Source organism: Prionailurus bengalensis, chromosome B4 (genome assembly GCF_016509475.1).
Source record: "Prionailurus bengalensis isolate Pbe53 chromosome B4, Fcat_Pben_1.1_paternal_pri, whole genome shotgun sequence".
Classification (NCBI taxonomy): domain Eukaryota; kingdom Metazoa; phylum Chordata; class Mammalia; order Carnivora; family Felidae; genus Prionailurus; species Prionailurus bengalensis.
Window position 1 is genome coordinate 104123529 of NC_057358.1, and position 25745 is coordinate 104149273.

The window sequence follows — 25745 nt, forward strand, 5'->3', positions numbered from 1 at the left end:
TTTCTGTTGTACAAGGCCTCGCTAGAGACAAGACTGGCAAAGTTTTTAACAGGTCAAATGGTAAGTATTTTTGGTTTTGCGGGCCAGATAGATTCTGTTGCAAGCACTCAATCTTGCTATTATCGAGCAAAAGCAGCCCCAGAGAATACAGAAACAATGGAGTGTGGTTGTGTTTCAATAAAACTTTATTCACATAGATTGTGGGCCAGATTTGGCATGTGACTATAGTTTGCTGACTCCCCTTGAGCCCCAGTTTCTTTGATATGCATTCTTTTCATTCTCTTCCTCTTTTTCTCTAAAATTCTTTTTTCAGTCTTCTGTATTTCTCAAACCCTTCCCTCCCTTCCATCTCTATCACCACAACATTATTATTGCAAAAAAGTCTTGAAACAGTCGCCCTCCCCTTATGTCCTGCTTCAGCCCCAATCATACCCATTGCCACAAAACTGTGCTTTCATAACTTATCTAATCCAGTTTCCCCATTTGTAAATGTGTATAATGATAGTAATTGCCTAATAGGGTTATTGAAAGGAGTCAAGGAAATGTGTATGAAAGCATGTTTGTGGAGAGTGTAGAGTACTTTCGTATTAACTCCTCAGTGCAGAATAAGAGGTTGTGACTTGGAGCCTGACTGCTTGACATCCAGTCCAAGCTTGTAACACACCAATGTGGACCTCGACTAGGCCACTTAACCTCTCCATACCTCAGTTTCCTCATCTGTAAGATGAAGACAATATTGGTGTCTACACTGAGTCATTATGAAAATTGAATGAATGTGTGTTAAATGTTCATAGTGTTGTCTTGGTATAGAGTAAGTGCTATGTTGTTGGGTTTTCTTTGTTTTGGTTTCCTGGTTTTATAGATGGAGGAAGAAATACCTAGGCATGTTAATTTGCCTGCAGGCCTGCAACTATTACATGACATGCCCGAGATTTGAGCTCTGGTCTTTTGACCTCAAGGCTCAGACCTTTATAACTAGACTACATTCCTTGCAACATCACCAGTTCCTAACCACATTCCCCTAGCCAGAATTAATCTCTTTTTTACTGTGCTTTCATCACACTTTGTTTCTACCTCTGCCAGGAAGTCGGCCACATTTTGCTTCTTATTATAGTTATTGTAAATCAGTATGCCTGTAAATCAGTATGTTCTGTAAATCAGAATGGTGGACATGTTCCCAATTATATTTTTTGCCTTTTCTTAACAGTTTCAGGTCGAACCAACAACAAATTATTGTTAAATTTGTTGGCTAAAAAAAAACATTTGAAGAGAAAATCATTATTTTAAAAAATTAATGTTTTTATTTATTTATCTTGAGAGAGAGACAGAGAACATGAGCAGAGGAGGGACAGAGAGAGAGATACAGAATCTGAAGCAGGATCCAGGCTCTGAGCCATCAGCACAGAGTCCAACGTGGGGCTCTAACTCACAAATTGCAAGATCATGACCTGAGCCGAAGTCAGATGCTTAACTGACTGAGCCACCGAGGAGCCCTGAGGAAATAATTATTGATAGTTAATATTGGAGGTTATAATCTGCCAAAGCCTGCCTATAATATAATAAATTATTTCTTATAAATGTTACACATTCCTAATATAGATTTAGTATTTTAGTAGGTAGATAACCAAATATATCCATTACCCTCAAATTCTTTTCAGTATGTTATCCTTAGATTTATTTAACTTTTGAAAAAGAACTTGAATTTTTTTTCTGAAATTATGCCAAAATAAAAACCCAAATAGGAGATCATCAAGGAAGGACATTGTAATATGATCCAGGGAAAGGAGCTCATATCAGAAGGTAAATTCTATGTTGGACTTTCCAGTTATTTAGTAGAAAATATATGTCCAGTACAGAAATCACTAGCTGGGACTACAGAGAGGGTTGCAACATTGCAACTACCAAATATACTCATGTCAATAACTATTTCATGCAGATTGAAATATGGCAGTTTGTGAAAGAGTTTCATAGTCCACACATATTGAAAGTACAATAAGTTTTGTTCTTGAAATAGGAGGGAGTGGTGAAATTGAGAGGGACATTTTAGTCTTTAGTTCTTCTAAAGAAGAAGTCAAATTCAAACAAGCTTCCCTCCAAAGAACTGAGTCAAAGTTTTTATTCTGGATGTAAACTAGCAGGGTTAATGAGGAAAAGGCAAGGGAAAATAGAAAATTATGCATAAGAAGAAGCCTTGAAAGAATTTCAAGAGCTTTCTTCTTTTTTTAAATGTTTATTTATTTTTGAGAGAGAGAGAGAGAGAGAGAATGAGTGGGAGAGAGGGCAGAGAGAGAGAGAGAATTCCAAACAGACTCTGTGCTGTCATTGTAGAGCTCAGTGTAGGACTTGATCCCACGACCCTGGGATCATGGCCTGAGCCAAAATCAAGAGTCTGATACTTAACCAACTGAGCCACCCAGGCGCCCCAAGAGGTTTCTTCTTTTTTTTTTTAATTTTTTTTTCAACATTTATTTATTTTTGGGACAGAGAGAGACAGAGCATGAACGGGGGAGGGGCAGAGAGAGAGGGAGACACAGAATTGGAAACAGGCTCCAGGCTCTGAGCCATCAGCCCAGAGCCCGACGCGGGGCTCGAACTCATGGACCACGAGATAGTGACCTGTCTGAAGTCGGACGCTTAACCGACTGCGCCCCCCAGGCGCCCCCCAAGAGCTTTCTCCTTAAAGGAGCTCCTTCTGAAGCCTCTCAGCTCCACCTCTCTGAGCTCAGACACAGATGATGGTGCACCTTGACTTCTTTTCAGGGACATCTAACAATTCTATAGTGACTACATAATTATACCAGCTGAGATTACACTCATTTCTTTTGCCCTGGAATGTATCCCTCTGCCTCTAAAATTGTAAACTATGACAATTTTAAAGTTTGTTTGAGTTTGCCAAAATAGATGGGTCTGGGGACTTTTCTCTCAGTCGGAATAGACTAGGCTGTGCTGTAGGAGTAAACAGCTTTCAAATATCCCTGGTTTAAAATAGCCCAGGTGTATCTCACTCATGTAAATGTATCTTTGATTACACAGCAAATTTGTTTCATATCATCCGTGTTCACACAAGAATACAGGTTGGGGACACCTGGGTGGCTCAGTCAGTTGAGCATCTGGCTCTTGATTTCAGCCCAGGACATGATCTCATGGTTCGTGAGTTCAAACCCTAAATTGGGCTGTGTGCTGACAGCCCAATGGCTGTCAGCCATTGGCTGTCAGGCTGGATGGCTTGGGATTCCCTCTTTCTCTCCCTCTATGCCCCTCCCTCTCTCTCCCTCTCTTTCTCTCTCTCTCTCTCAAAATAAATACATAAACTTAAAAAAATACAGGTCGACAGTGCTGTCACCATTTGGAATGTCACTGGTCCTTGTGACACAGAGAAGGAAATGTGGAAAACACACACTGAATCTTAAAGACTTCTTGCATTATTTCTGTAGCCACGTCATGGGCCACAGCAAACTTCGTGGCCGTGCCTCATTTCTAGTGCAGTGTTACAAGCGCCTGGAATGAGGGCAACCAAAATGACAGTGGGCAGCAAGCAAGAATGATGAACACAGATTTATAGTAGATCTGTCTATGCGATTTGAAGGTTCTGTCTAGCCATTCTTAGTATTACTATATATCTGCTTGAGGTTGATTCTGGTGAGAAAAATAAATAAAAAGGAAAAGCAAAAATTTGATGGCCCGTTTTAGTTTTTTAAAACTGAGTTTAGATGTTGTCATAAGTATAAGAAATACTCCTTTTTACCAGAAGAAAATTGAAAAGAGATGTTCTAATTAATTAATTAATTAAATTATTTTTTTTCATTAGTGGCAGTTATAATGATATAGAGTTGATGATTTGGTCAATCCAAGAGCCAAGCAATCTTCTATTAAAATTTGTATTTTTATTAAAATATATTTAATACATAAAAGAATATTGGTAAAAATCAAATCACACAGAAGTATTTATTACAGAAAAATATAGACTATTCTTTTCTGTTTTGCACCTCAATTTTTCTTTTACCCAACTTTACTTCTCTTGTACATTTAGATCTTGTACATCTTTCTTGTGCTTTTATGTTTTATTTTTTTTTAATTTTTTATGTTTATTTATTTTTGAGAGAGAGACAGACAGCGAGTGGGGGAGGGGCTGAGAGAGAGAGGGAAACACAGAACTCCAAGCAGGCTCCAGGCTCTGAGCTCTCAGCTCAGAGCCTGATGTGGGGCTTGAGCCCCTGAACCATGAGCTCATGACCTGAGCTAAAGTCGGATGCTTAATCAACTGAGTCATCCAGGCGCCCCACCTTCTTGTGCTTTTCTACAAGCACAGAGATAAACATACAGGCAACTTGCTTTGGCTGAGGTAACACTACTGTGTATTGTATCTTTGTATCAATCCAATGGGGAGAAATGGAATATTATTATTGTTTTAATGTTCATTTTCCTGATTGTCAGTGAAGCTGAGCATCATCTTTTTTTGCTTATTGACCATTATCATTTTTTTTCTCTATGGATGGTGTGCTGAGATTCTTTACCTACTGGGTTTTTAATTTTTTCTGTATTGATTTTTAGGTACACTTTAGATATTGTTGAAGTTAAAAATATGCCTTTCCCCTTGTTATTTACGTTGGCAATATGCCTTTCCCGCATCTCAGCTTTATGCTGTCCTCTTTTTCATATATATGTTCATACACACCTACATGAACACCTACACACACACACACACACACACACACACGCACACTCATCTGAGTGGCCAGGTTCAGGTAGCTAAGTGGAGTACATCTCAGAATCCAGGTAAGGATCTTAGTTCATGTGTCAGTAAATGTAGATTTTGGTTACTTAAATCCTTCTTACTGTGATTGAGAGAAAAGAGGGGATTTCCAGGTGGCAATGGTATGTGCGGTTCCTAGGCCTCCTGGAAATTATATAGAACCTTGTTCTTGTCCTATTCCTAGATCATTCATGCAGAAACTTGTTTCAGAAAGTTAGCCTCTGGGCTGGTGAAAGTTTGTGCGACATGTATGTAGGTGTGGCTTATGTGTTAATAATACATCCAAACATTTATGGCCTGTTTTTTATTCCTTGTTGCCTCTGATCTTGGAAATAGTTCAGAGTTCTATTGAGAGCCTTTTAACGAGCCTTTTAATTACCTGCTTGGGGTTTATAGTTTCCCCATAAATGTATTCTATAGTATGGTTACATAATTTTTCTACGCATTATTTTCTTTCTTTAATCTAACTAATAGTATCTAAGATGTCATGGAAATCTTTCCATGTCAGGAGTACACCCGCATCCGCCCTGTTTGGCATGACTTCTGGGTTTAGCAGTCATTCTGCTTCTGTTTGCTTCATGTAGTCCCCAAATTTGCCACTGCTGTGATCTCGTGGTCACTCCATTTCTAGTGGTTCCACTGCTGCTATCAATTTCATTTCAGTTTTATATTTTTTTCTGTTTTTTGAGTGAGCTGTGGGGTGCATTCAGATTTCTTTCAATTTTCTGCAGAAGGAATTCAGGGCAGAGATGGGGTAGAATAGAATATGAGGTTTTTTTCCTTTCTTTCTTCAACAGAACTTAAAGCTGACTGAGTTTAAAGAGAGAACTATTCACAAGACTCTACTGACAGAACATTCCAGTAGTTATAGCTAGAAACTACATAGCCTTGACAGAGACTCTGATATATATATATATATATATATATATATATATATATATATATGAGTATGTATGCATAATACATATGGGAAGAATGAAGCATCATAAAAAAATGAGGACAGTAAGCATTAGTCAAACATTGATGCTTGTAAAATTGACTAAGGATAAATAAATATAATTGTACTATCATTTAATATATATATATATGTATATATATACATATATATATATATCAACACACACATACACACACAGACGTCATGTGATACATCTATGTGTAGATGTCTCTTATGTGATTTGAAGGTTCTTTGTAGCCAGAACTTTTGAATATGTGTGTATACACACACACACGTATATTATGTACATGTGCATAATATGTATACATGCACAGTTGTCCTACAATACATATGTATAATATATTCTGTATAACATGTATTACCTATAAGTTTTATACATGTATGAATATTTATTGGCTCATATCAAAGATCAATATAAAAACTGAAACCAGAAGAGAGTAGTATGAAGTTTCTTAGACAAAGAAATTGTAAAGGAAAATGATGAGTATTTGACTATATGCAAATTTCCGATAGTTTAAAAATGTTTATTTATTTTGAGAGAGATGGAGGGAGGGAGGGGTAGAGAGAGAGAGAGAGAGAGTGAGAGAATTCCAAGCAGACCCTGCACTGTCAACGCAGAATCTGACATGGGGTTTGATGGCATGAACCATGAGATCATGTCCTGAGCAAAAATCAGCAGTAGGACGCTTCACCAACTGACCCACCCAGGCACCCTAACAAATTTAAAATATTTTTATATCAGGAAATGGCATGAATTAAAATTAGTGAATAAATTGAGAAAATAATTTGTAATAGTGTCAGACTTAAGTCTAATGTTCTATATAAAGTGCTTTTAAAACTTGGTAAGACATTATACTTAATACCAGTAACCAGAGAAACTAAAATTGAAACTATTTTTCAATTCTCAAATTGAAGAAGATTGAGAATAATCTGTATTTGGAGGAGTGTGATAAAATGGAATTTCAGGTAATGCTGATTGTAATATAAATTGATTCAATATTTCCAGAAGGAATTTAATTATTTGATGTATGTGTTTGATTGTAGGAATGACATTTGCCTGCAAATGTAATAAAAAAACAATGTAACCAATATTTCTCTGTAAGAAACATCATTTCAGGATCATTTAAAATAATGACAATATTATGAAAGGCAATTTGCAACAATACAGAGTTAACTTTATTATTGAATAGCCATTGAATGTAATATGATGCCGTCATTAAATGCGTTGTTGTTGTTTTTTTTTAATTTTCAGGCTCTTGGGGAAAGCTCATAATGCAATCTTAAACATAGAGGCAAACTATTTACATATATAAAAAATAAGAGAAAATACTCTAAAGTTATTTTCTCAGTTGTCTAGAGGGGGGCATCAGTTATTTTAATAATCTGGGGAGACAAACCCTTTGGAACCTACTCATGAATTTACAAGGGACAATGAGGAGCTATCACATAGAAGGCTTTCAGTTGACCTTTACTAAAATGATTTGAGTTAAAATGAAATAAGAATCTTGTCATAGTGGAATAATCAAATCTTTGAGCCGGAAGGCCCCTTGCAGGTCACTTGGTCCAGTCAACCACACTAAACCAATCTTTAATTGAGCCAGTTTATAGTGGTATATGCACTAACTCTTACCACCTCTGGAGCCATGCCAATTTGTCATCTCCTGCGGCAGTTCTTGTTTAACACTGTTGGCAGGCCCTTCCCTCTGAATTTCCTTTCTGCCCTCCTAAAGGGAGCCCTTAAAATTTTCAAAACTTCTGTAAGGGTATCCTTCAAAAAGAAACCCTAGGGTATAGTAACCTATATACTAAACTTGTACATATTTCCCCTGCTCTTAGCCAGTGTCATGGAAGCCTAGTGGGATCCTGAACTTTTACCCTAGTCTGGCAGTAATGAGATACCCCTCATGCCCACCAGTGTCAAAAGAGGCCATTAGGGGAACAGGGACTAACACACCTGTACCTGGGAGTAATGAGACGTCCCTCTCCTCCATTGACACAGTGTTAGAGGAGGTCTGGAATTTAAATAGAATCTTTAAATAAGCTCCACAGTATCAGTAAGATGCCCATGATGTCCAGGATACAACCCTAAATCACTCGCCGAAACTGAGATGACACAGAGATTGGAACACTCTGATAAGGACTTTAAAGCAGCCATCGTGAAAATGCTTCAACAAATAATTATAAACATACACAAAATATATTTTTTAAAAGCCTCAATAGGGGCGCCTGGGTGGCTCAGTCGGTTGAGCGTCCGACTTCGGCTCGGGTCATGATCTCGCCGTCCGTGGGTTCGAGCCCCGCGTCGGGCTCTGTGCTGACAGCTCAGAGCCTGGAGCCTGTTTCAGATTCTGTGTCTCCCTCTTTCTCTGACCCTCCCCTGTTCATGCTCTCTCTCTCTCTGTCTCAAAAATAAATAAAATATTAAAAAAAAGCCTCAATAAAAGAAATAGAAAGCTTCAGCAAAGAAATTAAAGATACAAAAAAGAACCAAGTGGAAATTTTAGAGCTGAAAAATACATTTACCAAAATAAAAATTCTCTGAATTGGCTCAATAGCAGAATGGAGACCACAGAGGAAAGAATCTGTGAACTTGATGATAGTAAATAAATAATTGATAAATGAGTGAATTAATATGATGTGAATAATGATACACGTCTAGATGCCTAAAGATTTGGGTTACAAGTGTGGCATTCTTGAATTTCTTGCCAAATGTCCTGGGAATTATTCTTTTTAAGTCTCTGTTCTCTCAACTTTAAAATGAGTTAGTAAAAACTACCCTGGCTACTCTAGCTGGATTCTAAATCCAATGTTTCTTGAACACCTACTAATATTTTTATTCATTGGTTTATCAAATATATACTGCATCCAAATACAGAAGAGCTTCTATAGTAGATCCTAGTGATGAAGTTTTGGGGTGATGGTGGGGTGATCTGGAGCCAACAGCCAAGAAAGAATTCTTGAAGAAGTCTTTGATGAAAAAGGTGATTTTATTAAAGCATGGGGATAGGACACTTGGGCAGAAGAGCAGCTCTCTACCCTCAGGTTGGGAGACAGGGGGTCAGGGATAGAGTAAGTCTCTAAGGAATTTTGGAAGCAAGATTTCCAAGACCTTGAGGGGCTAGCTGTTGGTAGCGAAATTCCATTTATTACTGTTTAGTAAAACCTCAGTCATGAGACCCTTCAGATGCATATTGGGGGGCCATAATCTTGGAGTACGATTGCCAGCATATGTCTTGGGGGCAGTTGAGCCAAAGCAAGTAGACTTACAGGATCTTCAAGGTTGGGATAATGTTAAACCAAGATTCTCTTTTGCTCCTAAAAGTGTCATCATCCAGGCAGCTGGGCTTCGAGAGGGAGGTCACTCTGCCAGCTTCAAGGACTTGTCAATGGGCTGTAGGCAGGAAGGGAATTTAATTTTTCATTTGCCTTAGTTTCCCACATTCCCATGGCAAGCATTTAAAACCCCTTTCCTTTGTTCTTGAGTATAGCCAGGAGTGTCTGAGGAATATCACACATTCCACTTGGTGGGGAGGTTGCTGTTAGCCTGTGTTTTGCCCTCAGCTTGCCCCACACTCCGACATCACTAGGACTATAAGGAGAATAAGGCATTTTCTCTGCTGTAAGGTAGATTACAGTATAATGAGGGAGATATATCAGTAGGTAGACCAATTGTTAATACAATGTGATAAGTACTGTGGTAGAGATGTGTGCATAGGGCTTTGGAACTGCTTGGGGGAGGTAAAGGTGGAGTAAAGGTAAAGGTGGAGAACAGTCACAGAAAGAATCTGCAGCTGAGCGGATTCAGGAAATACAGATTTTATAATTCATTAGAGCTGGAGTGTGGGAAGTTGGATGAGGAGAAATAAAGCTGAGATGAATGGTCTTTGCATGCCATCTAAAGATACATAGTTTTTATTCTGAATTTCATGCAACAGTAGTAAATGACTTTGAGCACCAAATAGTTGGTATGAGAACATTTATGAGGAAAAACATTCTTTAAAAACTTTTTTTTTAATTTGAGTATTGTTGACACACAATTTACATTAGTTTCAGGTGTACGGCATAGTGATTCAATTTATACGTTATACTATGCTCACTCACTACATGTGGAACTACCTTCTGTCGTTGTAAAATGCTATTGTATCATTACCTACATTGCCTAGGCTGCGCTTTTCATCTTTGTGACTTCATTACATAACTGGAAGCCTGTATCTCCCACTCCCTTTCACACATCCCCCACCTCCTTCCCTCTGGCAACCATCAGTTTGTTCTCTATATTTATAGGTCTGATTCTCCTTTTTGTTTGTTTATTCATTTGTTTTGCCTTTTAGATTCTGCATTTGAGTGAAATCATGAAATTTGTCTTTCTCAGTTTGACTTATTGAGGAAAAACATTCTAATAGCATAGAGAGATGACTTGAGAGGATAGGGTAAGGCCTGGGGCAGGAGGATTAATTAGGAGGCAGTAATTCTAACCCAGGTTGTGAATGAGAGAACTGAATATTTACAGAGACTAATGTAATGTTACATGTACCCAACTGAATGTAGAGAATGAGGGGTCAAATCTGACTGTGGGGTTTCTAATTCAGGTCCTTGGGTGCAAGGTGGTTCCTTGAAATATGGAAAACAGAGAAGGGGAGGGTTTGCATTTGGCATGGGGCTATGGGTTGAGATAGGGCAAAAATGACTATTGTTTTGGACATGTTATTCTTTCCAAATAGATGTTGTTGGAGAGGAAATCCTGTATCCTTCGTCGTTCTTTTGGCTGATCTATTAATTAAATTGACGTAAAGTGAAATTAATAGGAGAAAAATTAATTTTGGATGTATGGGAGTCTCACACAGACATGAGAGGTTTGAAGAGAGACCGTTGAGGTTTATATGCTATCCTGAGCTAAGGAGAAGGGGGTAGGGGCCTAGAGCTTCAAAGGGAAGGAAGACAGTTCACAGGAAGATGGGAGGAGCAAGCGTTTGGTAAACAAACGTTTGCCATGCCATGCAAAGGCCACGGGATACAGAGAGGAATTGAACAAATAGGCCCTGCCAAGTACTCTCCACTCCCCACTCCACCCCTACCATGCCCAGCCCATACTCTTTGTACTTATCTTCAGTGATAAGCCTTTCCTTGGACTAGGCCCTCTATCTAAATTCTTAGCGACAATAAAGAGGGGAGGTTAAAAAGTCTTCCTGAGTCTTGGTACTTGATTGTCTTCTACCCAAAATAACCTACATTCCAAAGTAGCATGTTTTGGGGAGGTTCATTCTGGACTCCCTTCAATGTCCAGCAGACTGTTGGCTATAAGAGTATGGAGCTCAGAAAGGAGGCCAGGGCTGGAGCTGAGGATGGAAGTTAAAGCCATATGAGTATTAAGATTGCCCAGGGAGGGTATGCAGAGTGAGCCAAGGGATGGATATGGAACCTTGGGGATCACTGTCAAAGATCTGGCAGAGGAAGTAGACTCCGTGAAAGATATTGAGAAGGAAGAAGAGATAGGAGAATAGTCAGCAAATGATAAAGTGAATCCTTCATCAATCTTTGGTATTGAGAGGGCCTCTTTATTGTGCAATGTCATGAGTGTAATTAACTGTTGAGCACAGAGTGGTAGAGTAGAAGTTGTAGATAAAGAGAAGGACAATAATAACAACATCAAGAAGTATTCCAGCAAGCCAATAGTCCATGTGTCTGAAACGTGTTCTTTTCAGAAACAAAAACAAAAACAATACAAATAAATATTCTTGTGGGAAAATTCCATAGAACATCTTTTCTTCTTTCTGATACAAAACATTGAGCAAACTATCTTTTTTCTTGGCATGTTAGCTAATTAAAGCCACAATTATGCTGCATGTCAAATCATCATACCAGATGTCCAAATCATAACATATTCGGCAGTTATTTCCATGTATCTCTAGGTTGTCATGGGGTCAGATGACTGGAAACGTTGCTCCTAGACATGTATCCGACTGGGCTACACTTCCTGCTTCTTGGGCTCTCCTCCACCTGCAAATATTTGCTTTGGATACTAGGCCGAGGAGGCAGCAGTCACAGACACCCGGAGGCTCTTCTGGAGAAAGTAGAGGTGAAGGAGGCTCTTCTGGAGAAAGTAGAGGTGAAGGAGGCTCTTCTGGAGAAAGTAGAGGTGAAGGAGGCTCTTCTGGAGAAAGTAGAAGTGAAGGAGAGCAGGCACAGGTGCCTTCACACCTCTGCTTGACTTATGTCAGCTCTTTGGCCAAAGCACAGTCACCTGCATGAGCCCCAAACAAGGGAAGTATTCTCCACTCGTGGAGGTGGGGCAAGGGGAAGAGACGGTATTTTTGAACAAACATTGAATCTTTCACACTTGGTGATTCAGAATCTTTACATTAACTGCTCCTTGTGCTATGCTGTCAGGTAGTCATATTCGGGTTATTGACGTATATAGGGTCATTTGACCCTGAGTAAGTGATCCCTCCTCCTGTTGCATTCTCTATGTGTTATTTCTTAATGCTGCCACTGTATCTATAGCTGCTTTTAATTCACTGCCTCATTTCACATAGGGCTTTTTGGGTGAAGACCTGAAGGTGATGTTCTGCTATCTGACAGGACTTTTTCTTCTTGCTTCAATGTTTTTTTTTCCTGTTATTTTGCATTGTTATGATATTTGCTAGCCTGATGTTGGGACAAATAGACCATTACTGTCCTTGTATGCTTTGGTTTAATCCCCTCCTCCTAGAGAAGGGGCAAATGCAAAACTTTTTCTTTTGGAAAAAAAATGAGCTATATTTTTCAAAACATTATCTCCATCCATCTACATGATGTCTGTGTTTTCAGAGGAAGGCATTGATAAATTGGGAGATGAAAAGTACGAAATTGCAAAAGTTTTTGAAAAAATTAATTAAAATGTTATATTCATGTCCATACTTTATTCAAATTATGGAGCATTTCAAACATGCAGAATAGAGCTTATCCATTTGGGCAATTGGAGGCATCCCACTTAATGGAAACAAATATATGTGTGTGTGTGTGTGTGTGTGTGTGTGTGTGTGTGTGTGTGTGTGTGTATAGCTCTTTTAAAGGAGAATTGAATTCTCCAGTAAGCTGGTCTGTTTACAGCAGTTACCCAAACTCAGTCATACATCTGCCATTTGTTCTCTCAGCCTAATGCTTCCGTGGGCTGCGCTGTACTTACATACAATTCATTTCATCCATTTCACGTAGATTATTTTGGTGTCTATACTGTCGTTCCATCCTAAGCAATAAAATCTACAAAGCTGTCACCTTGAAGTGTGAGGTATATTTTTTTTCTAGTGCACATAAAAGCAAACACATATGAAAACAAAGATGTCACTTCTGTACCGTCTTAAATGTCTACTTTCTAGATATTACCTGGCATTGCATGTGTGCCACGGGAAGCACTAATTTAAGGGCAGCGCTGCCAAACTAGAAATATACAACCTAGTTAAGCAACAATATATTTTGGAAAGAATTATTAACCTTTACCTTCCAATTTTTCAGGTTTGTGGAAGGAATGCTTAACATTTGTTACAATGCCGTTGATCGTCATATTGAAAATGGTCAAGGAGATAAGATTGCTATCATCTATGACAGTCCTGTTACTGATACTAAAGCAACTATTACCTACAAAGAAGTTCTGGAGCAGGTAATATCATACACTTTCTGTATATGCTGTTTGGAAATGCTATCGAAATTCCTTAAAACGCATTCATATTGTTCAAACTTTAATTCACTTAATTCACTGACATGTGTTACTTTGCTTTTCTTTTGATGCACATTGGAAAAAATAGAGGTATGTTAACTAATTGAGTTTTTATCCCTTATATTTATATGTTATGGTACTGGAGAATACTCATTTTACAGGGAGAGGTGAGCAAGACTCTAAGAATATGTTCAAATCCTCTCCTGGCCTCTGCTTCCACCCATGTTGCCATCCTGTCAGCCTGGCTCCTCTCAGCTCTTGTACCAGTTCAGCAGCCTCTCCCAACCTCCCGATGACCAGCCTCCTCTCATGTTAGATCACCACCTAGTGTGACACCAGAGTTTTCTCCCTAAGGAACAACTAGTTAAAAATGTTTTCCTTAAAAATTACTGTTACTTAGGGGTGCCTGGGTGGCTCAGTCTGTTAAGCGTCCAACTCTTGATTTCAGCTCAAGTCATGATCTCAAGGTTGGTGGGATCGAGTCCCGTGTTGGGCTCCGTGCTGACATAGTGGAGCCTGCTTGTGATTCTCTCTCTCCCTCTGTCTCTCTCTCAAAATAAGTAAATAAACATTTAAAAAAATTACTACTACTTAGTATAATCTAGACTCCTGTGATGTAGAAGACATTTGGAATCTGATCACAGCATTTCTGCAAGCTTTATTTCCAGATATTCTTTGCCATAAACACAACTCTTCTTCACCCTGGGGATCCTGTCTTGCCCTTAGGCACTCCTGACCCTTTACAGGTCTTTTTACATACTGTGCCTTTCCCTTATTTGTTCCTTTTTGTTGTTCTTTCCCATCTATTTAGTTCTTGGGTGAATTATAATACTGACAGATGAATTATGAGACTCACTCTTTCTTCTTTCTTTCTTTCTTTCTTTCTTTCTTTCTTTCTTTCTTTCTTTCTTTCTTTCTTTCTTTCTTTCTTTTTTGAGAGAGAGAGAGAGAGCACACATGCACAAGCAGTGGAGGGGCAGAGAGAGAGAGAGAGGGAGACACAGAATATGAAACAGGCTCCAGACTCCGAGCTGTCAGCATAGAGCCCGACATAGGGCTCGAACTCAGGAACCCTGAGATCATGACCTAAGCCAAAGTCGGTCGCTCAACCAACTAAGCTACCCAGGTACCCCATGAGATTTTCTTTGAACATTAGGGTGGAAATGAGGTTTCACAAGTAATTATAAAAGGATTTGGGTATTGTGGACTATGTAACACGTATTCTGTGGGACATTTACTTATATTGATTTAAAGGGAGATAATAGTACAGGGCAGGGTTTCTCAACCTTGACACTGTTGACATTTTTAAAGCAGAGAATTCTTTGCTGTGGGGTGCTGGTATGTACATTGTATGATGTTTAGCAGCATTCCTGGTCTTTAACCATTAGATGCCAGTAGCACCCCTCCAGCAGTTGTGATGACCAAAATGTCTCCAAACCTTGCTAAATGTCCCCTGGGTGGCAAAATGGTTACTAGTTGAGAACTACTGATTGGGCAAAGTGTGTCACAGTAGGGTTTGGAAGCATTTGCTTTTAAGTTAGGGCTTGTGGAAACACATTCTCTTCTTTTGCTTTTTAAACCTATTTGGTATTTGTGCTGGATTTTTAGAAAATCTGGTCAACTTTCCTTGACTCTCTGAAATTATACCCTTTTATGTTAGCAATATTCTTGTTTATTTTTCTAAGAGATTTCAAAAAAGGCAATCCTTTTTGTCAAGGGACAATCCAATGTCTCAATCCTGAGTTGTTGCAAACAATTAAGAGAAAATTTAAACTAGTTTTGCTCAAGCTGGGTCTCAGCCTGGTTGTATCAACAAATGCCAGCTTCAGCTGAAGTAAATATAAGAGGAATTCATGAAAAGGGAAGACTGAAGAGCTGGATTCAGAAAAAAGTAGCCCCAAGAGAGAAGGGGCAGCGGTAAAAATTTAAGGAGAACCTACAAATTGGTAACTAGACTTGCTGACTTGAATTAATCTCCTAGATTGACATATTAGGAACACCTACGTGGCCAATTTTAGGTTACATGCCTAAAGCACCAGGCAGTGGAGAAAGAGATGTCTTTTCCTCTTTTGATTTCATAGTAGGAATTCCAAGATAATAAGAGGGAAGTTCAAATGCTGGACAGCCCAACACAGAACAAAACAAAATACTGCCACAAAGATACTGTTGGATACTTTGTATTGGTCTGTAAGTGGGAACTCTATTTTCAGAATGAATTAAACAGAGACAGCTCACACTGAGCCTGAAGAGAGAAAGAACTCCATTAGCAAATGACCCTGTTACTCATCTGAAGCCATGTTTTATTCGAAGAGATAATGAAATTTCCCGATAACCTGGTATACTCTGTGTTTTATTGTAGGTTTACATTTTCAGCTGTTAGATGAGGTTTTGTCTATGATTAAAATCTTATTCCTGTGATTTGGGCATATTGTCACAGTTTCATTTTATTAATTTAAGGCCTAAGACACTGGTGAATCTTAATTAGTATACAGATTAGGAAGCTTATTTGTATATTACACAGTATTATCTATGCCAATATTGAATTTGATTCATAACCAAACATCAGAGTCAAAAGGAAAGCTTTAGGAGAACCTGGGCCACCTAAGACTTTAGTCGGCTAAACATCTAACTTCAGCTCCGGTCATGATCTCACAGTATGTGAGTTCTAGCCCCGTGTTGGGCTCTGTGCTGACAGCTCAGAGCCTGGAGCCAGCTTTGGATTCTGTGTCTCCTGCTCTGTCTGCATTTCCCTGCTTGCACACTCTCTTTCTCTCAGAAATAAATAAAAACATTAAAAAAACTAAAGAAAAACTAAGAGAAAGCCTTAGAGAAACATAAAATAAGAAGAGTTAAGTAATTTGTTCATTTTCTATTTTTTTTTTTGGTCAATTGTATGAGTGTATACGATAAATACACATTTTGCTTAGAAGCATTTCTGCTAACCCATCTTGATTTTCTAACATGGAGTCTGGACTCTTAGACCCTTTTGAGGTTTGTACTGGTTCATTGGTTTCAGTTTAGCCTGACATCAAAGTACTTAAAAGGCCTGTTTCTCTCACCTGCTGACAGCTTCTGATTCCCCAGACTTTTCTTCTCTAAAGTACTAAAGGAAGAAGTGTTAGGAAAGAGGGAGGCATTGTGCTTGACTTTGATTACCTCTCCTGGTTCCCTGTGGCCTTTATTTTATTAAGTAGAGAAGACAGAGGAAGAAAGATTTAATGGTAATGCCATTGAGAACAAACAAAGAGAAGTGGCTTTGTACTTTAACTTGTTTTAACCTCCCCCATCTCATTTCTTCTGGGAGTTTCTGGCTATGTAAAACTTGATTAAGTTAGTTAGCATTTCTTATTTAATTAGCGGATGGACAAATGTTAGACTAAATTGTTTCAGTGACATAAAAGATCTGAATGATTCAGAAGTAGAGCTTTTCTGAAACTTTCATTTTTTATGTAGATCTGATAGTTCATACAACCCTTTATTAAGATTTTTGTGTAGTGATTTGAACCTTGTTCAAGATCCATTCTTTATTCATTCAACAAGTATTGACTTTGTATGCCAAACCCTGTTAGGAACAAGGGATACAAGCTAAATGCACCATTCCATAACTTTAAGGAGCTAAGAAACCCGTATAAACACGATCAAGGTGATGTTCGAGGGTAGTAGTATATTCTGTGGAAACATATGGGAAAACATGCAGTTCAGCCAACCGTTAATATGGCATAGAAAGACTTTCTGGAAGAATCAGTGCCTAAAATTGCCAAACCACCAAAAGTGGGAAGGGAAGTGGTGGACAGGAGAGTCCTGCAGACAGAGGAAATAGCACCTCCAGAGATCTTCAGGGCAGGGAGATCCTAGCACCTCCGCAGTGGCTTTGGCAGAAAGCACAAGTGGTTGGGGGATGGGACTCCCATGAGCCAGACTCTCCAGAACTCTGAGTGTGGCACTACAGATTTGTTCTTAATTCTGAGAGCATGGAAAGAAAAAAAGCAAAAGCCCCTCCCCGCTGTGACCTGTGCTTCTGCATGATTGCCTCCAGTGACCTACTCCCCAGCCCCACTGCATCCCACACCGCAGCCCCCTGCCTCATGCAGCCAACTGTCAGCTTGCTCCACTCCCAACTTAGAGGCTTTGTACTTACCTACCTTCTGCTGGAAATAGTTTTCTTCCAGATATCTTATGGTTCATAGGACCTGGGTATTACTTTCTCAATGAGATTTTCCCTGGCCGTATTGAACACAAATGTTCCCATGTGCACATCACTTCGGATCTTCCTTTTCCACTTTCTTTTTTAACTTTGCCACTTATTACTCAGTACCTTTGTTTATATTTTACTTGTCTATCTTCTTTAGTGCTGGGTCCTCTTCTAGAATGTACTTTCCATCAGGGAAGGAAGGGGAAGGGGTTTTTGTTCTGTTCACCGAATAGTGCCTGGTACATAGCAAACATGTTCAATGATGAAGGAATGAATGAAACTGTATTTGAAATTTTTAAATGACTCTAACTTCCTTTATTGTGGGAACTTCTTATCTTTGAATTGGATCAGTAATATAACTTGAACTTCTTTCTAGGCAAATTCTGACCTCTTACTATCTCTGAAGAATTGTAGCCTATTTACATTTGGCTTGGAAGTTCAAGATGAATATTTCCTCTTTGAATTTTCCACACTTACACCCAGGTCTGCATTCCAGGAGAAATGTATATGCTTATTGTGTCCTTCTCTTGGTAGCTCCTTTCTTCTCTTTACAAAGTTTTTAAATGTTTATTTACATTTGAAAGAGAGAGAGAGAGAGAGACCATGCACGAGTGGGGGAGGGGCAGAGGGAGAGGGAGACACAGAATCCGAAGCAGGCTCCAGGCTCCGAGCGGTCAGCACAGAGCCTGATGTGGGGCTCGAACTCACAAACTGTGAGATCATGACCTGAGCTGAAGTCGGATGCTTAACTGACTGCACCACCCAGGCGTCCCTAGCTCTTTTCAAGTTAGTGGTTATATTAAACCTCAGCAAAGTAAAGGGGTGTGTATGAGAGTTTTTGTTTGTATTTGGCTGTATATGTTATATACCGTATTCATCATTTTAAGAAATTCCTACTTTAATTTTTTTGAGTTTGTTTTCTCTATCTCTAACTTCATTTCGAATTACCTCTGAGTTTGCTTTATTTTTTTATTTTTTTTTTTGGTATTCAAACAATTGTGAATTTTTATTTATTTGCTAAATAAAAATGTGACCACTAGAAATTTTCATGAATATATATATATACAGGGAGAATTGAGGAAGCCCAGAGTGTGCCAAATTTTCTTGATTTAATTCAAACTCAAAGTGTCGATGATCTCCACTGAAGGCAATTGTTTGAAATATGATTACAGTGGTGGTTGTAATTATGAAGTTTGAGTAATTTGGAGGAGAAAATTACTCTGAAATCAAGGGTCATGTCCCACGAGAAGTCCTTTCTCCAGCTCTGCCCTGTAAGGTGCTCTTTTCAAAGTGTGATTTCCAACTTCCGGAAGTATGTCAGGGTATGATAATCTGATATTTCTTTGTCTGTCACATCATCATCATTTTCTTAAGCAAGAACTGGAAATGCAAAAATGCGCCGAACCTGCAGAAATTCAGCCCTGCCAGCACTTGCCTTGTTGAGGGGAAAGAATGCAACAGGGCGCGTGCGCAGTTTTTGTTCTTTAAGCTTCTTAAATAAGCAATAAGAACTTCAGTTGTACTGCAGTCGGCTCTGCTAAAAAGTACGTCTCTGTAAGGTGAATTACCTTTTCCATGCTTGATGCTGGAATCATCATTCCGTGAATGATGCTGGTTTGAGGTTGAACTTCATTCACAGTGTTTTGTGTAGGTTTTTTCCTCGCATGCCACTTTGTCAACTTTTAATGAAATGTAATATACATTCAGATGAGTACCCAGAACCGTGTTGGATTTTTCACAAACAGAACACACCCACATAACCGGATCAGGAGACAGAAGATCTCCACCCCCAGAAGCACGTACCATGCCTCATGTTAGTCATTTCTCATTCAGCCTTTATGGGATTATCATGCAGACGTTGATACACCATCCATGATGACATTTCCTTGCTTTTGAACTTTGTATAAATTGAATAATAGGATGCACTCATTTGTGTCTGGCTTTTTTTACTCAACTTTTTGTTCATGAGATTCTTTCGCGTAATAGTTTTCCAGACTGGTTGTACCCATTTACCATTCCCCCTTGCAGTGTATGAGCATGCTAGTTGTCAATAGTTGGCATTGAGAATCCCAAGTCTTTTTTTTTCTTTTTTTAATTATTTAACGTTTATCCATTTTTGAGAGAGAGAGAGAGAGAGAGAGAGAGAGAGAGAGAGAGAGAGAGAAAGAAAGAAAGAGAGAGAGAGAGCAGGGGAGGGGGAGAAAGAGGTGGGGAGACACAGAATCCAGAACAGGCTCCAGGCTCTGACCTGTTAGCACAGAGCCTGACGCAGGGCTCACACCCACATACTGTGAGATCATGACCTGAGCTGAAGTCAGACACCTAACCGATTGAGGCACCCAGGCGCCCCCCCCCCACCCCAAGTCTTTTTTAATCTGGGCCTTTCGGGTGAATGTGTGGTGGTATCACATTGTGCTTTTAATTTGCTTTTCCCTAATGACTGCTGAAACTGAGCTCCTTCACCCGTGCTTATTGGCCATTTGTTTCACTTTTCTGGAGTGCTCATTTGGATCTTTTGCCCATTCATTCTCCTATTGGATTGTTGTTACCTTGTTAGCAAGTTGCAGGGACTTTCTCACAATTTAAAGCGAACATCTTTTCAATATCTGAAAACCTCAAGAAAAAAATGATGAAGATCCTTTAGTGCAAGTGTTGATGAGTTAAGTGCCTTTCAGAATTTAAAGCTAAGAAAATATTCTCCCCTGTTTTAAAAATCGTTAATGATAAAGTCTACACTGTGCTATTTTGACTGGTCATTCTTTGCAAGGATATTTAGAAGCGAACGCCTTCCGATAGAATACCTTAAAACAGGAAGCGTTATTTCCACTGTTTAAGGCTGTAAATGATCTATTGAACATGATATTATGTTAAATGAATGTTAAAGAGTTCTAGTTACGTTGACTTTTGAGTGGTCTGGTTAAGTCTTGTTTTCCCATAAGCCTTAATTTTTGTGAGCTATTTTGGGGGCACCTGGGTGGCTCAGTCGGTTAAGCATCTGACTTCTGCTCAGGTCATGATCTCGTGGTTTGTGAGTTCGAGCCCTGTGTCAGGTTCTGGGCTGACAGCTCAGAGCCTGGAGCCTGCTTCAGATTTTGTGTCTCCCTCTCTTTCTGCCCCTCCCTCACTCACACCCTGTCTTTCTCTCTCTCTCAAAAATAAATAAACATTAAAAAATTTAAAAACACTTGTGAGCTATTTTGTATAATTCAATGTTGTAAAATATGTTTTAGTAGACTCTTGTATTTCATGTGAAGTTGTACATGAGTAGGCACCAACTACTGATTTACATTTTTATCAAAATTGTAGCTAAAAGTTTGTTTTGAATAACTTCTCAACTTAATAAAATTTGTTAGATTAGATTCTAAGAATACTCCATGTAAATAAAATAAATATTATACCAATTTGATAGATAATACAGGAATTAATTAAATGAGAAAACAACATTTTAGTATCTCCTAGCTTCCTTTTTCCATGTTTAGAGTCATGTATTCAAAATACAAATGTCCAAATTAAATTTTTACATCAACCAAAATAACAATGCAGCCATTCCCTTTGAATTTTCTCAGCAGACTTTTTGAGATTGTTTGAAGTGTAACCTCACTTCTTTTCACTTCCCTCTACAACAGAAACTATTTCACCATGATTTGAAGTCCAGAACACTTTATTTGTACCTTTCTCCATGTATGGGTTTATTTTTGCTTTTTACATTACTTATTAGTATATCTACTTTTTAGCGTATTTCTTGGCCAAAGTAATACCCCTTGAAGATAGAGTTAATATTTTATTTATGTATTTGTTTTTAGACCAACACGATGTCTAATACAGACCTCATAGCATACTCTCATATTATATAGAAAGAATAGTAACTCATCCATTAAAAAGTAAAGAAAAATGTAATCCTTGTCTGAGAGAAATAATTATTTCCAAAAATATCACTTGTTTCCTCCACATTGTGAGTTTCTTTTTACACTGGGAAATTTTTATTTTTTAATATGGTGAGAAATTTCCTTGTTTTAGTGCATTGCCTGACTGTGAAGGTTTATATCCTGCCTCAGCTAAAACTCTGCTTATAACATTTACCTTACTTGGCTTTCTCGCAAGCCTGAAGAAATTCTGGTTCATGGCTTTTATTCTTACATTTGCTTAACTGATTATTTTTATCATTCATTGATAGATTCTTAATAGATGATTTGTATTATCTTCAGAGTGGCTAAACTCTGACTTTTAGAAAGTCAACTCAACAAAATCAATAGACTGTTTTGAATTCATTTTTCTGGACTAGAATTATGATGGAGTCAATTTATTTATTAAAACATACTTTTAGGGCACCTGATCTATATGGCACTACTGTGGGCATCATAGACTGCAGTAGTGAATATTATAATCTGTTCCCATAGGGAAGTTGCATTCTAATTAGGGAGCTACATTATGAATAAAAAGATAATACACCATAAATGAAAAATTATACCATATAAATAAAGAAAAATATGCTACAGAGTGACTTGGGCTGCCATTTTAGATGTATGTCAGAGAAAATTACTTGTCATCGAGGAGATGACCCAGTGACACAAACCCAAATGCAGGCTGGGAGACAACCATGTTCCCATTTGTGTGAAAATCAGGTGAAACAGAGGTCCCAGAACAAGAACAGACTTGGACTACCATGGGGCACCCGGATGCCCGCCATGAGAAGAGAGTGGAAGAAGGTGAGGTTGTGGGAGCCTCCGGGAGTCAGATTCCATAGGACCTTGCGCACCATTATAAAGACTGTATTTTATTCTAAGTATGATGGAAAGCTCCATCACTTTGATTTCTCCAAAGAGGAAGCTGTGGTGGGCAAGATTGGAAGTCAAGAGATGACAAATGGTCCAAGAGAGAAATAAATAGGTCCCCTTTAGCTTAAAATCTCCTTAACGATAGCAACAGTTGCTTGCATGGGCAATTAAAGGATACCACCACTTTGTGCCTTGGGGAAACTATTCCATATGCATATCTTTATTTAGGATCTCTGGCTATACCTACTAGGCTTGAAACAAGTCTGATTCGAACTTTTATAGAACAGCCACTTGTAAATTCCCTGCTTGCTCCCCATTTTTCAGGGTGGTTTTATATAGCATACTAAGGGAAGGTTTCTGAATATTTTTCAAGTAGAATCCTCGGAAAAGAAGACTGTTTTCTCAGATACTATAATTGGTTTTTCAATTAGTTATATTTTCTGTGATTGATTAGACCAGGGTTTGCAGGGTGACATCACTGCAGCTTGAAAATAGGCTTCCTCGTGTCTTCTCTTTCATATAATTTTCTTTGACATGGCCCTGAAATTGCCCATAATTATTATCTTTTTGCTATAATTTGGACACCAGCTCTATCTTTCTCATACAAACATTATTTTCTTTAGATGGACACACTTGCTGCTTGTGAAGCAAGTGCTAATTTGCTCTATAGAACATAGTGTTTGTTCAGTTTCACCTAATGTTTATATTTGTGTCCTGGGCATTTGATCATGAAACTATACTAACCCACAGACTGCTTGTGAATGAAGATTTTGCGGGATGAATACATAAAAAATCTATAAAATTCTTTTTTATTATTTATATGAGCATGTTTTCATTTTATAATTTTAAAATTTAAAGTTTTTACTTGTGTCAAAATAAGCACGTGTTACATATAAACCAAATACATGTGTATACTACTTTATATAACAAATATCTGTTACTGTATTTTCTTATGTTGGTATTACTATTTATTCATATTATTTTTCCCTGGACTCTGAATTGCTTTGCTTTAAGGACTATGTCTTCCTTGTTTGCATCTGACTTGCAAACTTGACTTTAGTATACATAGCTGATACTGTATAAATTGAATCAATAACAGGGCACTCATATGTTAGAATGGTTTTAAATTAGTACCAAAATAATGATTAATTCATATAGTCTCTAGTGGGAAGAAACAAATAATGTTGTATCTAAATGAATATGTGTATTCATTTTGTTTCTTCAGGCTTCCTTCACAGCTCAGTTATCATCATGCTAGCGGAGAGGCATGGCCTGACCATGATCGCATAGCATAGGTCCTGCCCTTAACTCAGACTAAAAACCAAATTTGGTGGTGTGTGAGTGATAAAATGATTAAATTGTTTACAAATTAAAACACACCTTTAAGAAGGTACAAAAATGAATATGGATTGGGCGAATTACACGTGATTTAACTTTCCTTTAACTATAGTTGAGAAACTATAAATTATACAAGATATATGTTAAATATTTTCTCTTTGGATAGCAATAGAAATTATAAATTTACATTCAGATATCTATGGTAGGATAAGACTATAACATTAAACAAAAAGAATATAGAATTTCTTTCTCTTTGATAATTTTACATCTGAAGGTCAATAAAAGCAAGGCGAGCCCTGAAATAGCAATCATCACATCCCCCTTCGTGTTGAAGCTTCAAAGCACTTTATTTGAGTGATTATGAACTTTCAGCTGACTGGGATTTCTAGATTTTTCCTCTGTTTGCTGCTGCTCACCCTTCTTTTCAAAATGATTGTATTGTGTCTGAAGTAATACCTAAGTATTCTGTTCTAGGTCTCCCATATTAACTAATTCTAGATTTAATATTAGTAAGAAATACTTTTTAATGAAATATTATCACATATTCTCATATTAAACCAATGTCCATTCTTGCAATGAGTTAATATTTTGTTTTCCATATGCATATTTATTAGAAATCTCACCAGAAATGAATGTTTTCCCCTGTTTTCATTCATATATATAAATATATATGTAAAATTTCATATATGTATATCATTTATATCGATATAATTTCATACATGCATATCATTTACATAATTTACAATGTAAACTTTTGCTGGAGCGACATTTAGCCCTGGAAACTACTGAAAAATAGATTTTCTCTGTTGATCACATATAGCTTTTTTTGTCTAGAGCAACTCTGGTGTGGTTAGCACAGTATCAAAACATTGAATGGCTACAGGAAGCCAGTTTAAGAAGGCCAGATGGGCGCCATCTAGTGGTTGTACACACCTGCTGCAGCCTAATTTACTGAAGGTTGTCTTCATTCAGGGAAGTGGTTCACAATTCAGATGCTGGAGCCAAGTAGATAACATAAGTGGGAGAAGTGGGTGGGAAAAAAATTCATTATCAGTATATATCACACCTTTATGGCTATAGAACTATGGTTTAAGCATATGATATAAAATAAACAAGATGTAGAAGAATACATTTTAAACTCAGGATGGAAAGAAAAATTAATTCTCTGTCAATAATGCCCCCAGGAATGGTGAGCTCAACCTAGTAGCTGATCATCAGGTTCAGTTGATAGTTGTTATTCAAGAACACAGGCTCGGTGTTGCTAGACTTGACAGTTTTTCAGGAGAACCTGGAAAACTGGATTTGTATATGAAACATTCTAATTTAATATGTTGGCTCATTTTTTTGAAGCTGTGGCATGACTCCAACTTAAATACTTCTTGGGGTCACATTGGGTCATTTTGAGATCGTTTTTTCAAAAACTTTTGAATTCATTGATTTCATTTCTTTCAAAGGACAGAAAAGTTTTGGGGGACATCTTTCAGCAACATTGAGAAGTGAGACTAGAATATAAAGTTACTGAATAAGTACTAGATTGGGTGTTGGTTGAAGATTATTTTTATTCAACAATAGGCACTATTCAAGATGCTGAAGTTATAGCTGTAAATAGGACAGACTTCTCATTGGTCTCTCCTAGTGCTGTAGCTTAAATGGGATACCCAGTAATGTGATCACAGAGCATGGTACTTTTCTGCATGGATTGCACACTGAGGATTTGGATAGAACCTTCCAGTGTTTATTTTGGTCTTTAGCTCCAGAAAGAATTAAAGTTCATGATTATATCACTTTGGTGTATCTTTCTCATAACTTGATGCTGGGCAGCTTTGAGTTCTTAAAAAATAGCACTAAATTATACCAGGCAAATAGGAGAGAATAAAACACTAAGATAGCTGTTTGTTACTTTCTGTCTTTCACCAGAGCCCTTAATTTTGACCACATTTTTCCCCCTCTGCACAGAGGAAGGGAATAAAGAGAAAAAGGAAGAATGATCAGGATCCCAAATCCCTTCAAATTGTTGAAAAAGTAGGAAAGGCAGA

General features: G+C 38.0%; 1 protein-coding gene across 1 annotated transcript in view; it reads left to right on the forward strand.

Annotated features, from left to right (window-relative positions):
- The window catches only part of ACSS3 (acyl-CoA synthetase short chain family member 3), a 157857-nt gene that overhangs the window by 21622 nt on the left and 110490 nt on the right, over positions 1–25745 (forward strand). The window contains exon 2 of the mRNA XM_043561620.1: positions 13203–13347. Coding sequence (XP_043417555.1) covers positions 13203–13347 — 145 coding nt within the window. The remainder of the gene's footprint in view (positions 1–13202; positions 13348–25745) is intronic.